The following is a 17,467-nucleotide window of genomic DNA, read 5'->3' as shown; positions in this document are numbered from 1 at the left end:
TGGATAAGACCAATGCAAGAGAAGAACTGCAATACAGTGAGTCACAGGTGGTATTTCAGAAAATAAAAACTTGAGAGTCTGGGAGGTCACAATGACCTTTGTCACTGACAAACTGGAAGGCCAAGAGAAGCCCAATTTAAAGAGGCAAACAGAACCAAGAACATTGGAATAGCCCTGGTCCTGTAGCTAAGCAGAGAGCAGTTTCTTAGGAATTTCCAAATGCAAATATGGTGGAATCCGCAGGGTGGCACCTCCAGCAACTGTTGACTCTGCCTCAAGTGTAGATCTCCCAAGTCCATTCACATCCCTACTGACGCAGTTGGCAAGGATATTCCAACTTTGCTGACAATCCACCTCCCCCTGGTCCTATGCCCAGTCAGCAGCCCTCCACTTTAGGGAGGGGAAAGACGTGGACATCAGGACAGGTGATTATGGTCTGTGGACCCCTTTGTCCCAGAGTTTGACTTCCCAGGAAAGAGTATGAAGAAGGGCAGGCTAGTGACCAGTTAGGTGGGAGAAATATTGGCCCGTAGCAATACTCAGTGCTGACTGAGTTCACTCTTCCCGTGAAATGTGAGCTGCTTGGTCTCTTTTCAGGGGTTCAGCTGTTGGTTCATGCTTCACTAATGTTTTATCTCTTCCTGCAGTAAATCCTAGAAAGGCCCTTTGCAATCCAATATTTAACAGAATTATGCCATTGTGCATCTCCCCAATCAACAGCCAATGAAATCTCCCTCCATGCTGCATCATTCACCCAGCCAATGGAACCCATGCCTTCTCCCTACAATCTGGGATTGAATAAGTTCCCAGACCTGATCATGCTGTGAAGTAGCCATCCCCCCGAGCTGCCCACAATCAAAGACAAGCTCTTCTCCTCAATGATTCCATGCTCCACCCCTCTATCCACATCGTGTCCTCTTTCTGTATTCTCTCCCCCATCCTCCCCCAGTACTCCTCCATTCTTCCTCACCATCTCTTCTTCTCCCACCCATTCTGGTTTCCTTCCACCCACCAATCCCATCTTCCCTTCCAGACCCCAGCCACCTTACTGTCAGGAGGTCACTTACTTGATGTTCTCCAGCCGGCTGGAGTCTGGTTTCAGTGAGCTGTTGCTCCGGACCATCTTGTGCAGCGTGATCATGAGGAAGACCAGGTTCATCTGCCAGAGGAAAACCAGACCAAGTCACACACTCGGGTGGATCAATCACGCAATGAGTGAAGGGATAGCATCAGTGGAAGCACAACTACAGCAAGACCACGTGTGGAGCAGAGGCTGTCTGGGTTTTATATGTACTTAAGGAGGACACTCCAAAGAGTCTCGGGAATCTGCGACCCAGTCGGGAACTTGTTTTAAATAATTCCAAACCAAACCCTGCTCCATCTGCTGAATAATTTGGCAAGTCAAAATTTAATAATAAAAAAAGAAACCCACATCAAATCTTTTAGAATTCAGGGCTGACTTCCACTTTACTACCCTCTGCTCCAAACCAAAGACAAGGCTGACACTCCCGTGCAGGACTGAGGGAGTGCTGCACTGTTGGAAGTGTCTTTCATACAGGAAGTATTCAATTATTCCACTTTGAAGGACAAGAGCATTTCTAGTGTTCTGAACAATAATCCTTTCTACTAAAGTCACCACAAACAGACTGACATGCAACACATCTCCAACTCAGAATGGTGTAAAACTCAAAGACAAACTTGAGGTTAATGGCATTGCCATGCATCTGGTTCCCTTGTCTTTCTAAGTAATGGAGGTCATGGGTTTGGGAAGAGTTGCTGAAGAAGCCTTGAAGATTTGCTGCAAAACAGCACAGTGCTACATTCTGTAGATGGTCCACACTGCAATCAGGATGCCTCTGTGGCGGAGGTAAATTAATGGATGAACTTCAAGTAACAAATATCCAAGCATTTGCCAGACAAGTATGAACACACAGGCACACACCAATAAAGGCCTATGATCTACAGCGAAGCTGGCAAAGCAACAGAGTCCAAACTTACCATAATAACAAAGGACACTGGTCCAATGAAACTCCAGATGAAATAGTTGTCCACTCGTAGCCAGCATCTGTGTGTGTCATGGGGGGTGGGGGGTTGGTGGTGGGAGGAATGGGTGGTGAGTTAGGAGGAACGAATGAAAAGGTGGAAAAGGAATGGACATTGAGAGGAAAAAAATTGTGGAGATGATAAACGCAGGAAGAGAGCAGAGAAAAAGCATTAGCCCAGTGTGTTAGATGGAGTGAAACATAATGTTGGTGATAAATGTGCCACAGCCAGCCTCATTCACTGCCCCCTCACTGGTGATGGATATCCTGCCTTAAATATCAACTGTGACAGGGCACAGAGGCATTTATCACTGAAATAAAACATTGAAACAAAACTCAGCACCTGTCAATGGCCTTCTCCCTGAAGCTTAGAGGGGAATATTACTCAGGAACTTGACTGGTTTAGTGCAAAGTACTCAATCTAGAAGGCTGGGGGCTTGTAGGTTAAAGCAGCCCCTCTCTGAACTCAGACAGTCCAGTCTGAAAAATCAACAAAAAAAAACTACAGGTGCTGGAAATCTGAAATAACAACAGAAAATGCTGGGAACACTCAGCAGGTCAGGCAGCATCTGTGGAGAGAGAATCAGGGTTAATGTTTCAGGTCTGAAACCCTCTGAACCCATTTCAGCTGTGATCTGATTAAATGGCAGAGCAGGCTCGAGCTGCCTACTCCCAACTGATATGTTTGAATAAATAAGATTTAATTCAGTCCACATTTTAAAATTATGTATTCTCTTTATCTAATGTATTTCTACCAAACATTCCTGTCCAAGAAGCTTGAACCTGAAAGTTAACTGTTTCTCCTTCTGCAGATGCTGCCTGACCTGTTGAGTGTTTCCAGCATTTTCTGTTTCAATGCCCCGTCCCAATGCAATGCTGACTTGTATTCCTCCAAAACCTTCTGCAAGCTGAAACAAGACAAGACTGTCCATGTGACTATTATCAAACAAAATTTAGCTTCAAGCCACAAAAGGAGATACTAGTGCAGATGACCAAAAATAAAACTGAACAACAAGGTTTTAGGGGCTATTTTAAAGGAGGTAGGAGACTGGAGAGTTGGCTTAACATTGCCCTTTCCCTCTGTTCACCATCTGGGATGTACAGTTTTCTACCACATACCACGTGGTGCTCATTGACAGCATGTGTCTGGATCAACCCTACAGTTGTAAGGCAAAATAAAGTCTTCCAATACACACTTATGACACAACAATTACCCATGCTGTGCCTCCTTTACAAATATCTGCTCTACTTAACAATTTTTGGAGCTGTATAGACAAAGCTATTTCAAAAGCTAAATAGGACTCAAGTTCCCACAACACTCTCGTAGTTGCCATGGCGAACTGCAATCTTGAGTATTATTGAAGGACAAATTTCCTTCTGATAAGTGGTTGTTTTCAGTGATTTTCAAAAAGGACCACAGACTGAATGATTATCAAAATACCAAAACACTCTTTAAAAAGGAACATTACTGAAAATCCACCAAAGGGGTTCAAATCAGCAGGATGCTAACATTCAGCTTCCATTACACACATATAGACTGGAATCCTTGGTAGAAATATATAAGGAGAGAATGCATTATCTTAAAATGCAGATTGAATTACATCTCTCATTTGTTCAAACGTATGAATTAGGAGCAGAAGGGCACTCGGCCCCTTCAGCCTGCACTGGGTTCCCATCTTCCCCCATAGTAACCCCAAACCTGCTCCCACCTGGCTTATAAAGAATCTACTACTGCCTTAAAAGCATTCAAAGATTCTACTTACACTGCCCTTTGAGGAAGGGAGATCCAAACACTCACAACCCCAAAAGAAGTAAAAATCTTGCCTTTATTCTTTTAAATAGGTGACCCCTCATCCTAATTCTAGATTCTCCCATTATTGGAAATTTCCTCTTCATATCCACCTGGCTGAGAATCCTCAGCATCTTGTATGCTTCAATCATGCCTCTAATCTAGGTTACAAGCCTGGTCTGTTCAGTCTTTCCTCATTAGACAACCCACCCATTCCAGGTACTAGTCCTGTATACTTTCTCTTGCCTTCCAATGTATTAACTTAATTAAATAAGGAGACTAATTCTGTAAAGGAGACAAATACTGTACACAATAGTCCATGTGGTCTCACTGATGTCCTGTATAACTGAAGCATAATCTCCCCACGTTTTCAATTGTTCCATCAATATATGGTAACATTCTATTAACTTTCCCAATTTCCTGGACCTGTTCACTAGCCATTTACAAATCATGCACTAGGACACGCAGATCTCTTGGCACCTCACAGCTCTGCAACCTCTCACCAGTTATAATAACATGCTTTTCTTTCCTCATCAACATGAAAGATTTCACAATTCCACGACCTACGACTCGAGTTTGAACTGGTACTGTATCACCTTAGGTAGCATTTATTACTTTGTTATTAAGAATCCAAAAGTAAATGCTTGCTGCTAACATTAAACACCGTGAAACATTCGATTCGCTGTAGCAAGGTGGAGCATCTCAGAGGGAAACAGCCCCCAGGATGACCCCGGAGGTCAAGGGTCAATCTTAAGGGTGAAAGACGAGGGGGGCATCAATAAACTTCAATAAGCTGGAAAAGTTCCTTTACAAAAATGTTGGAGCAGGGATTGCTTTGTCACAGGGAATGGCTGAGGAAGAAAACCAAAGTCTGTATCCTTTTCCATTTTGTTGATATTTTTAACCATACCCTTGCGAATATTGTTGGCAAGGCTGCTTCTTAATCACCCAGTCTGATCCTGCAGGTGGTGGTCAGTCACTTCCTTGAACCACTGGCAGCTGAGTCACACATTGTGGCTCAGTAAGTCACGAAGGCCATTAAGATGGGTGTGGTATTGGAGTTGGGTACGGGCTGGACTAGGTATGGATGACACGTCCTTCACCTTCCACCCCTCCCTCCCCCCCAGGGGCGTTGGTGAATTATTTGGGAATTTGAAATGCATTCAAATCTCTTCTCAACTCACCCTTTCAGTGTTTTAAATAGTGGATTATTAGTCCAGTAACAAAATCACTTCCCAACCGTACCCCAGTGTGAAAGAAAAATTACCTTTGGGAAGTCTATAAGCCTAATTTAGACACAGTGCTGAATCAGAATATGATGATCATCACAATTCCTCTTGTGAGTTAAAACTACTGGAACAGATCCAGAGTTTGACTGAAATATCTGAATAACAATCAAGGTCAGGATTTCAATCCATTATGTTGGAGGCGGAACAGGTTTCTTAAAAACTGCTTTACATCACTGCAATAATTTCACAGTTCATTGACATTTGACAGGAGATGGGACTTTTTGTGATGTCACAGGATAGCTTAGATTTTACACCACAGAAATTGTAACTGGCCTAATTGGTCAATGTTAGTGTTTATGCTCAGCATCAGCCTCCAACACCACCCACACATACTCATTTCCCCTCAAGTGCATATCTTTCTGTTCCCTTCTCCCTCATGTGCTTCTCTAGTTACCCCTTCAATGTATCTGCTGTTCACCTCAATTATTCCTAATGGCAGCAAATTCCACATTCCACCACTTTACAGGTAAAGAGGTTCCTCCCAAATTCCTTTTCGGATTTAGTGATAACCATCTCATATGAATAGCCTGCAGTTTTAGATTCTACCAAGCCCATTCATGTTTTTGAAGACTTTTATTATTAGGTCTTTGTCCTATCTTCACTTCAACAGCAAAGTCTCATTCTGTATAGTTTTCCTGATGTATACTTGATGCCAACCTTGTAAATCTTTTTTTTGACCCATCTATATTCCTTTTTTAGTGTGAGATCAGAACTGTGCACAGCATTCCAAGCATTAAAGCCAGTATTTATCCATCTCCTAATTCACAAGATCACAAGACAAGGGAGCAGAAGCAGGCCATTCGGCCCATCGAGTCTGCTCCAAGGAAAAGGGAAAAAGAAATGGGGTGGGAAAAAAAGAAAAAAGAAAAGAAAAAGAAAAAGAAAAAAAAAACTATTCTAATCCCATTTTCCAGCCTTATCCCCATATCCCTTGATACCCTGACTATTTAGATATCTGTCTATCTCCTCCTTGAATACCCCCACTGATCTGGCTTCCACTGCTGTGCGTGGCAAGGAGTTCCACAATTTCACCACCCTCTGGGTAAAGAAATTTCTCCTCATCTCTGTCTTGAAACTGTACCCTCTAATTCTAAGATTGTGCCCTCTGGTCCTGGACACGCCCACCAAGGGAAACAGCCTAGCCACATCTACTCTATCCTTACCCGTCAACATTTTAAATGTCGCTACGAGGTCCCCTCTCATCCTTCTGTACTCCAGCGAGTACAGTCCAAGAGCCGACAAACGCTCATCATACTTAAGCCCTTTCATTCCCGGAATCATTCTCGTAAATCTCCTCTGAACCCTCTCCAACGTCAGCACATCCTTCCTAAGATGTGGGGCCCAAAACTGCGCACAGTATTCCAAATGAGGCCTCACTAGCGCCCCGTAGAGCCTCATCAACACTTCCTTACTTTATTTAAATCTAATTACTTAATCTATGCCAATCAATTTAACCTATATTCCTTCCTCACTCAGATCTAGCTTTGTGTTTGACATACCTATATTAATTCTTTAACTATTTTATATTGAAATTCTCACACACTGTTATAAAGACAGTTCATTCAATTTCACTTACGCCTTCTCAGTTCCATAGCTCCTGTAGTCTATTGCTGCAGAGATTCCCACCACCAATGCCGGGAAGCAGTAACCACAGAGGTAATAGTACTTCTTCCTGGAGTACTCGCTCTCAAAGACCTCAACAAGCATGAGGTAGAGATGGACACCTTCAAGACACATCCAGGAGAAGGCAGCCAAGAAGAAGAAGTGGAGGAAGCCTGCGATTATTGGACAGACAACCTGAAAGAGAAAGACAGAGTCAGTGACATCGGGGCTTGGGATGCCGGGAGGGGCGGGGATAAAAATTGCCATTTCAATTAGGCACAGGATTGAAGCATTTTAGAAACATAGAAAACCTACAGCACAATTCAGGCCCTTCGGCCCACAAAGCTGTGCCAAACGTATCCATGCCTTAGAAATTACTAGGCTTACCCGTAGTCCTCCATTTTTCTCAGCTCCATGTACCTATCCAAAAGTCTCTTAAAAGACCCTATCGTATCCGCTTCCACCATCGTTGCCGGCAGCCCATTCCACGCACTCACCACTCTCTGAGTAAAAAAAAACTTACCCCTGACATCTCCTCTATACCTGCTCCCCAGCACCTTAAACCTGTGTCCTCTTGTGACCACCATTTCAACCCTGGGGAAAAGCCTCTGACTATCTACCCTATCAATGCCTCTCATCATCTTATACATCTCCATCAGGTCCCCCCTCATCCTCCGTTGCTCCAAGGAGAAAAGGCCGAGTTCCCTCAACTTGCTTTCATAAGGCATGCTCCGCATTCGAGGCAGCATCCTTGTAAATCTCCTCTGCACCCTTTCTATGGCTTTCACATCCTTCCTGTAGTGAGGTGACCAGAACTGAGCACAGTATTCCAAGTGTGGTCTGACCAGGGTCCTATATTTCTTCTTTAGGAAGAAATAACAAGTGGAGTGTGACTGACTTAAGTTGGAACACAGCCCTCTGATTGAGATCAACATCTGGATTGGGGCTGATTGGAACTGAAGCTTGAATTGGGTTGAAGCCTTGATTTAGATAGAAAATTAGTGGTGGATTTGAGCCTGAGATTGGAGAGTGGACTGGGCCTGACTTTGCACACAAAATATGTCACATTACGAGTGGTATACAACAACAACAAATAATGAATATTACTTCCCTGGATTGGGGCTGATTGGAACTGAAGCTTGAATTGGGTTGAAGCCTTGATTTAGATAGAAAATTAGTGGTGGATTTGAGCCTGAGATTGGAGAGTGGACTGGGCCTGACTTTGCACACAAAATATGTCACATTACGAGTGGTATACAACAACAACAAATAATGAATATTACTTCCATTCTTGCTAGTGCTTGGAGGGTGGCGAGTTCTAACAACCATGTCTTGCAGAGCTTCAGCATATTATGAAGTGGACTGAAGTGGCCCGAAGTGGCCCAAACTCATTTACAATGAGATTAATGCACCTTGATCCTAAAGCTTCCCAACTCCTTATCCCAGAAAGAACAAAAAATCCCCCACGATACGGTGTAAAACAGGGCGAAGCACAACTGGCCTTATGGATTACGTTGCTTGCCTGGTTATTACGACGTAATTGAGGAAGGAGCATGCAGTTCAGACTTCAAGCTTTCAGTATACCTGTCAACTGGATACCATGTACTGCAACCTCGAGTAGATAGCACGGAAAAAGGCCATGTCACCTGACCAGTCGATATAAAATTTATGTTGCATTTGAACCTCTTTCCATTTTTCCTTAACAAAATAATCCTCTGTTCACATACTGATCTAACCTCCCCTTAAACAGACCTATACTGTTCCTAGGTAATTAAGTTACTTTTGAATTCCCTACTTGTTTGCTTGAGCTCCATCTTATATTGACCATGTTTTTGTCTTCCCCATAAGGCTTTAGTAGATTTTACACCCAAGTAATTTTAAAGACCTTCAGTTGATCATGTTCCACCCTCCGCTTTAGAAGAGGAAAGAGACCCAAGCCTTGTAACTTCCTCTGAAAAGGTGTCATGCTGCATTTCTGGTGTTGACATAATAACCTTTTTTTTTTAAAAACATTCTGTCCAGTGTCTCTGGCCGTTTTATATTATGGAACTGCACATAGTACTTCAAATGCAAGCTCCAAAACAGGTCCAACTTCTCTACCTTTCAGTTTTATCCTTTAACCATTTGTGTTTGGTTTGCTTTCATGAACAGACGCATTGCACTGTACCATTACTTTCATGTTTGCCTATCTGCTTCTGAACCCTATTTACATACTACTTAGAAAATAAGAATCTAACTTGCTTATTTTCTCTTCCAAAAATTTCAGCACAGATATGGCATTGAATTCATTTGCCATTTCTACAGATTAATATTATGTCATCAGAATGAGTTTACAGCATGAAAACAGGCTCTTTGGTCCAATGAGTCCACACCGACTATTTACAATAATCTTACATTAATTCTTTCTATATACTCTCACCACAATTCTCATCAATTCTACCACTCAGTTACACATTAGGGGCAATTTACCGTGGCCAATTAACTTAACAACCTCCAGGTCTTTGGGATGTGGGAGGAAATCGGAGCACCCGGAGGAAACCTACATGGTCACAGGGAGAACGTGCAAACTCCACACCGACAGCACACGAGGTCAAGACTGAACCTGGGTCACTGGCACTGAGGCAAAGGCTCTTTAGCTGCAACAATGTTGAATTCTTCCTCACCACTGACTATCCTCCCAGTATTTTGTGTCATCTGTAAATTTAATTTTTTTTTTCATTCTGAAAACTAAATTATTTATATGCATTATAAACGACAGTGGTCCCAATGTGGACCATTAGGCGACTCCATTTTCTACTTTGCCCGGGTAAAAGGTAGCTGACCACTCTTGCTTTCTCTCGATGCCAGTTAGTAGCTCCCTATCTTTCACTTTACTTGTTAATTCTGTGGCACTTTATCAAAAGCCTTTGGGAAAAGCAAATAAATTTTATCCCCTGCGCCACCCTGGTCTAATCTCTCCATTACCTCCATTAGGAATTCACTCAGGTTGAACATGGAAGACTTCGCTTAGAAAGGCTACTTATCAGGAAACTTTTGGTTTCCAAATGCTTTTCTATTTTGTCAGCAGAGATGTGATTACTTTTCTTTTCGTCTATTTAAGTTGACCCTGAGAACCAAGTAAGGCAAACCATTTCACCCTAACTAGCATTTAAATTGCTCTGTAGACCCCAGGAGATGTTCTATTTTCCCACTTAAACATAGGTATTACATTAGCAATCCACTGGTACACCTTTTTCTAATGAATCGTTGAATTTGTATAATAGTGCCTCTGATTGAAATGCACAGATGTAATCTGTCCAATTACTGAGCTGAGTATTTATACGTTGGTTGGGTAATGTAGCCCAGTGAAATGACACTCCATTAGTAACCCAGTTCACTCACTCAAGTTATGAAATGGAATTCAATAAATCTATTCCTTTGTATGGTGGCATCGAAAAATGACCCCTAAAGTTACTGGGCGGTTGAAAAAAACTAACTGGTTCATTACCGTGCTTCAGGGAACTTGCTGCCACAGCCTTATCTGGCCTGCAAAGGAAATGGTGATAGCAAATAATATGAGCAATTCATCCCAGGAAACCATCTGATGCTTTAAAAATATATTGCTTGGTGCTCAGCATTGTATCCCAACAGAACTGAGAAACAGTTTTAATGTCAGTCTTGGGGTCTGCTGAATCTTGGTGGCCACTGGTGTTATTCACTTCTTGTTTAATACTTAATTTCTGTTATAAAGTCTTGTTCACACACACGTGGTGGATGGTATTAACTAATTGTTTACCAGAACATTTATGATATATTTTTCAATTGCGCTAGTTCATTGCATATTGTTGCCACAACATCTGCCAAGGAGGGTGAAAGGAAAGTACTCAATATCAGTGCAACTTTGGCCAAAATATGTACTCGATTCTTTGAATGTGTCCAAAGCAGAAGCTCTGCTCCCTGATGTTTTTACTGTGTCAGTCCTGGTTTAGATGCAGAGAGAACCTAGATGTACTTCCCAGCTTTTCTCTTTGCAGGATCTTCAGCCACACAAAGTTGGGAATTATCTTCAGTGATATTCGTGAACAACTCTCAATCAGTGAGCATACTTGATGCAATAAAACCTTCCCAAGCACTTTATCAAGTTAAATTTGACACTGAGCTACAAAAGATATGTCCCATTTCTGCAAAATGAACATTTATATCCACATTTTGATGTTGCTATCGGCATGATCAACTTATGCAAAGTGATGGAAGAATTGTGGAACTTGCAGACTGGACAGTAATCACCAACAAACAGATGTTTAGCATAGCTACCCATACTGCCTAACTGATTCATCAAGATTAATCTGATGAATCCTGTCAACCAGATGAAAATTTAGTACCCAAGATTCCCAGTCAATCCAATAGTGGCTGGCCCTATTTGTAGGCAGATTCATGGATCAGCCTCTACTACTGCAGAACTTTCAGTCTCAAACAGAAGAGACAGATGGCTGATGCTATTTTTAATAACATTACCCTATTTAATAACACTTCAGAATAAGATTATGGCAGTGGTTCTGCAGACTAAGAAAAGATAAATCATATGATAGATTCCTGGGCCTATCAACAGATAGCTACATACAGAGATTATGTAATATGCTACACTGGTACAACATTCAACAGCCCATTTATTGACAGTTCACATTCCTCCAAGTTTGGATCGAAGCAGGGGAGCATTTTCATCATACAAGGATGTCACAGCATGTGGTTTTGCATCAGTACACAGGTAGATAACCATATTAATTGGAAGTGGCTACTCTAGAACCATTGGGCAGGCTGCGTACAACTTGGATCCAAGAGGCTGAACTGCTATTTGTTCATCTCTCCTCCATTGATTATGAAATGTTATTCAACATTCCAGGGACTTCTACTTAAGTTCCCTTGACTGACAGAAAATAGCTTAGAAATCATGGCTTGAGGTTGTGACTAACAAAGATTTAATGAATTAGGTGTATTTACATTAGACCCACTGGACTGGTCGTGACCACGCAAGATCCAAATCCTTAGTTGTAACCACTGATGAATTGGAAAAGAAAGAGTGGTTACAATATGGAAAGCAGCCACTGAGCCCTTTAAGTCTGTACCAGTTCTTTATAAGAGTAATCCAGCTAATCCAATTCCCCCTATAGGCCTACAAACTCTTTCCTTTCAGATGCTTATTCAGTTCTCTCTTGTACCCGACAATTGATTCTGCCTCCACTGGCATGCACGAGGGGATCCCAAATCTGACCACTTACTGTGTGAGAGAGATTTTACTCATATTTAGCCTCTTTTGCCAATTGTCTTCATTCTAGTCTCTGGTTCTTGATCCTTCTTCAGCCAATGGAAACACTTCCTCTCCATCTACTCCCTTTACCTACTCTCTTTTTAATAGCCTTCCTCATTTTAAGTATCTCTTCAACCTTCTCTCTTCCAATGAGAACCACCACAGTTTCTCCAGTCCCTAATGATCACCAAATCTCTCCTTCCTGGAATAACTTTGGCAAATCTCTTCTGCACACTCTGGAAAGTCCTGACATCTTTCTTAACGTGTGGCACCCAACTCTGATTGTAGATGAACCAGATAAGGGCTCATCTCAACTTCCTTGCCTTTGCCTGTATTTATAAAGTGAAGGATCCCAAATGCCTCTTTAACCAATTTCAACACACCATCCGGGCCATCACATTTTCTTGCAGCTACCATTGGGCAGGAGGTACAGAAGAAATTCGGTATGTCCTCTTTGACACTCACCAACTTTTATCAATGCACCATAGAAAGCATCCTATCTGGATGCATCACGGTTTGGTAGGGCAACTGCTCTGCCCAGGACTGCAAGAAACTGCAGAGAGTTGCGGACACAGCCCAGCGCGTCGCGGACACCAGCCTCCCCTCCATGGACTCTGTCTATACCTCTCGCTGCACTTTCTCTGTAGCTGTGACACTATACTCTGTACTGTTATTGTTTTTACCTGTACTACCTCAATACACTCTGTACTAACTCAATGTAACTGCACTGTGTAATGAATTGACCTGTACGATTGGTATGCAAGACAAGTTTCTCACTGTACCTCGGCACAAGTGACAATAATAAACCAATACCAATCTGAAGTCCCACACCACCAGGTTCAAGAACAGCTCTTTCCCTTCAGCCATTTGATTCTTGAACCAACCGACACAACCCTAATCACTACAGTTTAGCAACACTACAACCACTTTGCACTAAAATAGACAATTTTTTTGTTCTAATTGTGTTCTTGTAAAAATTGTGTATAATTTATCTTTAATTCATATTTTTCTTGTGAATACTACTTATATGATGCTACGTGCCTGTGATGTTGCTACTAGGAAGTTTTTCTATTGCACCTGTATATACATGTATTTGTACAAATAACAATAATCTCTACTCTGACTTTGAAACCGGGGACGGCCTGTAAATGTTTAAAATCAGGCCCACTTACACTGGCTAAGTACTGCTGAATTTCATCAGTGTTTAATCATTAGTTCAAAGGTAATATCTGGATTTGAAGAGATTCTTCCACCCTGCTACATTTACCAAACCTCAACACTGCAAATGACTCCTGAACCTTCAGCCTATCCCTGACCTTTACCCTGTATGAACCTGCTACTGAACTTCAGGCCTCCACCTGCCATTAATGTTTTTCTTCACCTCACACCCTCATTACTTACTCTTTCCTCATATCTGGGGAATGGCCATGCCCACCTGGTATTGGGTTTTATTGATGCCGATTAGAAAGATGAGCTCAGCAATGAAGAGGTTGATGCAGAGGTTCTTGTGGATGGTGTTGCGATCGGTCTGGATCCCTCGAAGGAAGCAAAAGGTGGAGATGCAGATGGTGAGGCAGACCAGTGATATAACGATACCAACCCAGGTGATTACGGACAGCAGTAGTCTGTGCATTCGGTCTTCATACTGGTGGGAAAGCAGAAACTCAGTGAAAGAGGTCAGCACAGCACCAAATAAAACAGAAGTGATAATGAGAGCTGGAGAGAGATTCTGAGCCAAGACAAGTTCAGCCAGGGTTTCCATTGTTCCTGCTGTCTGCCCAAACCTCAAAAAACAAACCCTGATATTCCATAAACCTGCCCCACAGTGAAATAGATAACATGCACTGGGGGACAGGCAATTCACTAGTATCTGGCCAAACTAAACATCTCCCTCCAGTCCAAGACTCCAAGGATGAAGTGTAGATGCCCTGACATCCGGACTAGCATCAGCTACTCAGCACAGCAAGAGGAAGAAAGCTGCCTGGTGCACCTGACTCAGTACCCTACCAGTTAAGATATTTACTTTTAGAAATAATAGGGCCCCCTCCTGCACTACTTTTAATGCAAACACAAGATGCTGCCTGACTGGCTGAGTTCCTCCAGCATTTTGTTTGTTGCTCTGCTTTTAATGCATTTAATTCTGAGGAAACATGAAAACTGCCAAGCCTCATACTGCATCTTTATTATACATTTTGTTCCATCTCTCCAGGAACAATGGCATGCACACAATGGGCGAGCCCAGGATCCACTTTCAGACTGTAGTCAAGCTTCCTCGGTGGTTGGGTTGGAAAGGACAATGCCCATGAATCAAAGGCCAACTTTGCACCAGCTGAAATCCTGGACCTTGGCAACTTCAAGGAAGCCAAAATTCCACAGCCCTCAAGGTAGACCAGTGGATGAAACAACAAGAACAGTTCTACTCAGGGAGACAGAGAGGGAGAGGGAACGACTCATTTACATTCTTCCTTCCTTCACTAAGACCAGTCCTGTTCATGGCCCTCCTTATGTGGTCTCACCAAAGCCCTACGTAACTGAAGAATAATCTCCCTAATGTTGTAGTTATTTGGCCCAGCAACAACAATATCCTGCCAGCTTTCCTAAATACTTGTTATACCTGCATAGTCTTTTGTGAATCATGCACATGGACTCCCAGAATCCTCTACGTCAGAGAGCTGCAATTTCTCGCCAAATAGCAGTTTTTTTTTTAAAAAGAAAAGAAAAATAATCTTGCCAAAATGGACAATTTCAAATGTCCTCACATTATACTGTATCTGCCAGATCTTTGCCCACTCAAACTCAGATCTGGCTTGTACAGCATTGCCAGTTCCAAAGCGATCTTTAACTCCCTGCAACTTCTGGAAAGACATCCCTAGACAACTTCGTTGAGAAATAAGTCAAAGCCAATTCTGAATCCTTACAAGAAACCTTTCGATTTTTGTCAACTCCTGGCTTGCCCTTCTCTCTTGTATTGGTGCCGAGCCATTATTAATTCTATAAAGGAATTTACCAAGGGAGCCTGCATAGCCTGAGGCAAATCACTCACTTCCCTGCCCGCTTCCCGTTGGTACAACTATAATTGCTTTAAGAGCTGAAGTTAAATCTTGATGTACACACGGGGACCAGATGCAAGACCCTCATGACATCACAGGCCATTGACTATAACCTGCCAAGCATTAAGCTTCAGAAAATCAGCAGCAAGTTCGAGAGGCCACCATTTGCCTTTTGCTCTCAATTGCCATAAAACGCAAGCAGCAAAAATCTTGAAATATTGGAAATCTGAAACAGGAACAGTCCGGAAACATAACAAATGACACACAAACAGTGCAGAGACAGAACACTCAGAGTGCCAATGTTGTGTCTTCTATCAGAACAAAAGAATCAAAGGTTTAAGGTGCTGGGGAGTAGGTATAGAGGAGATGTCAGGGGTAAGTTTTTTTTACTCAGAGTGGTGAGTGCGTGGAATGGGCTGCCAGCAACGAAGGTGGAGGCAGATACGATAGGGTCTTTTAAGAGACTTTTGGATAGGTACATGGAGCTGAGAAAAATAGAGGGCTATGGGTAAGCCTAGTAATTTCTAAGGTAGGGACATGTTCGGCACAGCTTCGTGGGCCGAAGGACCTATGAATTGTGCTGTAGGTTTTCTATGTTCTATAAAGTCAGAACATTTATTCTTGCACTCTGAAGGGCACAGACCAGATATCCTGCCTCCAATGAAGCTCAAACTGCTGTGTGTTTCCTGCCATTTTTCTGAAGGGGAGACATATTTGCTTTCCACACCTTTAAAGACATTCCAAAAGCACTATTTAAGTGTGGGCACTGGTGCACTATAAGGAATGCAGCAGCCAAAGAGTGCTCAGCAGATCCCACAAACATCAGTCAGATACCGCAGTGCTTGTAATGCTGGTTGAGGACAAATCAGGTTGTAATGCTGCTTGGTGGGCAAATCAGGGAAATCCTCTACTATTCCTTGAAGTACTGTCATAGTTGTCAAAGACTGTTGGGTCCTTCTGGGACAAGGTCTCAGGATACATTACCTGCGGCTTCTCGCTGCTCAGTGCGCACTCTGCTTTGGGGGACAACTCTCAAGTGTGGTGCAACACCTTGTCCGGCCTTTCTGATCGAGATAAACTAAGTTCAGGTGAATGCAAATTCACAGGCAAATGGGAACTCAATTTTTTGGGCTGGACTTCGCCAGATTCAAAGCACTGTCAGGCAGGTAGCACTCACCTGAACTTTACCTGCTTTATCTCGATGAGGACAGCTGGACAAGTTACTTGGCTACAACAGAGAGATGTCCCCCAAAGCAGAGTGAGCACTGAGCAGCAAGGCGGCTTCAGGCAACGTACCCCGAGGCCCTGTCCGAGAGGGCTCTGGCACTCCCTGACAACATGTTTCTGAACTGTTTGTACACGTCTCTGTTAGAGACATTTAAAATCTATTCAAATACAGATTCCAAAAAACATAAAATATCTAAAATTAAAAAAAGTAAAACAAATTAAAATAGAGCGAAATAACTCGATTACCTCTAACCACAGGTTGGCAACACAAACGTAGGGGTTCACTAGTTGGTTACCAGCTACTTTTGGTGTAAAGCTGAGAGCTGGATGTGAAGGGCATTTTGACCCTCTCTTCTGTCCGATGATGAGCCCAGTGCAGAGTGATTTGGCCCAATGTCTCAGCTATCAGATGGCACCTTGGATAGCTCAGCACCCCCTTAGTACTGCACTGCCAGTGTCAGTCTGGATAGTGTGTTCAACATCTTTGGAATGGGACTCGTTCCCAAAACTCTGACTCAGATGCCGCCAGTGAGCATCAAGCCCCTTCATTACCCCAGCTGAGATCTGCAAATATGGCACTCATGCAGACCGAGCTCGAAATCCTCCTGCTCTCACACAGGATTACCAGTGGAGCTGTCTGTTAATATGCTGCCTCTTTACACTTGAATCTTGGCTCCCATGAACAAGGCATTTTCAGAAATATCTACTGTATACTGCCGAGTTCAGCCACATTGCATTTGGATCCCTAGCCTGGTCTGGTCCAGACGAACAGAACATCAATCTTGGGTTCTGATAAAGCGCCTTCGACCCGAAAAGTTAATACCATTTTTTTTTCCCCACAGATGCTGCTCAACCTGCTCAGTGTTTCCAGAATTTTCTGCTTTTATCAGTCTAGAGTAGTTCAGTCTTACTGAGCCTGGTAAGCTGACAAAGCCCTGGTTCCAGTCAGTTACTAAGGGTGTGTGTAACTGAGGTATAGAGGTAGGATTTTAACTCCCAAGGATGGGTTGGTTTTAGCGGCTTGGGAGGGGTGGAGTGGGTTTTAATCCACTGATAGTTAAAGAGTTGGACATGCAACACAAACCTGTCAACCCATATTGATCTGGAGTTTGCCACTGAAGATTCCCACAGGAGCTGCAGATTGCTAATTTAATTATATTAAATCACCCCATGAAGAGTGACTT

General features: G+C 42.8%; 1 protein-coding gene across 1 annotated transcript in view; it reads right to left on the bottom strand.

Moving 5' to 3' along the window:
* Window positions 1-17,467, bottom strand: part of LOC127584935 (adhesion G protein-coupled receptor L1-like) — a 347,006-nt gene that overhangs the window by 49,301 nt on the left and 280,238 nt on the right. The window contains 4 exon segments of the mRNA XM_052041960.1: window positions 1,068-1,159; window positions 1,999-2,065; window positions 6,697-6,917; window positions 13,442-13,651. Coding sequence (XP_051897920.1) covers window positions 1,068-1,159; window positions 1,999-2,065; window positions 6,697-6,917; window positions 13,442-13,651 — 590 coding nt within the window.

Source organism: Pristis pectinata, chromosome 31 (genome assembly GCF_009764475.1).
Source record: "Pristis pectinata isolate sPriPec2 chromosome 31, sPriPec2.1.pri, whole genome shotgun sequence".
NCBI classification, from domain to species: Eukaryota; Metazoa; Chordata; class Chondrichthyes; order Rhinopristiformes; family Pristidae; genus Pristis; species Pristis pectinata.
Note: the sequence above shows the minus strand (reverse complement) of the source record. Positions and strands in the feature narration are given on the sequence as shown.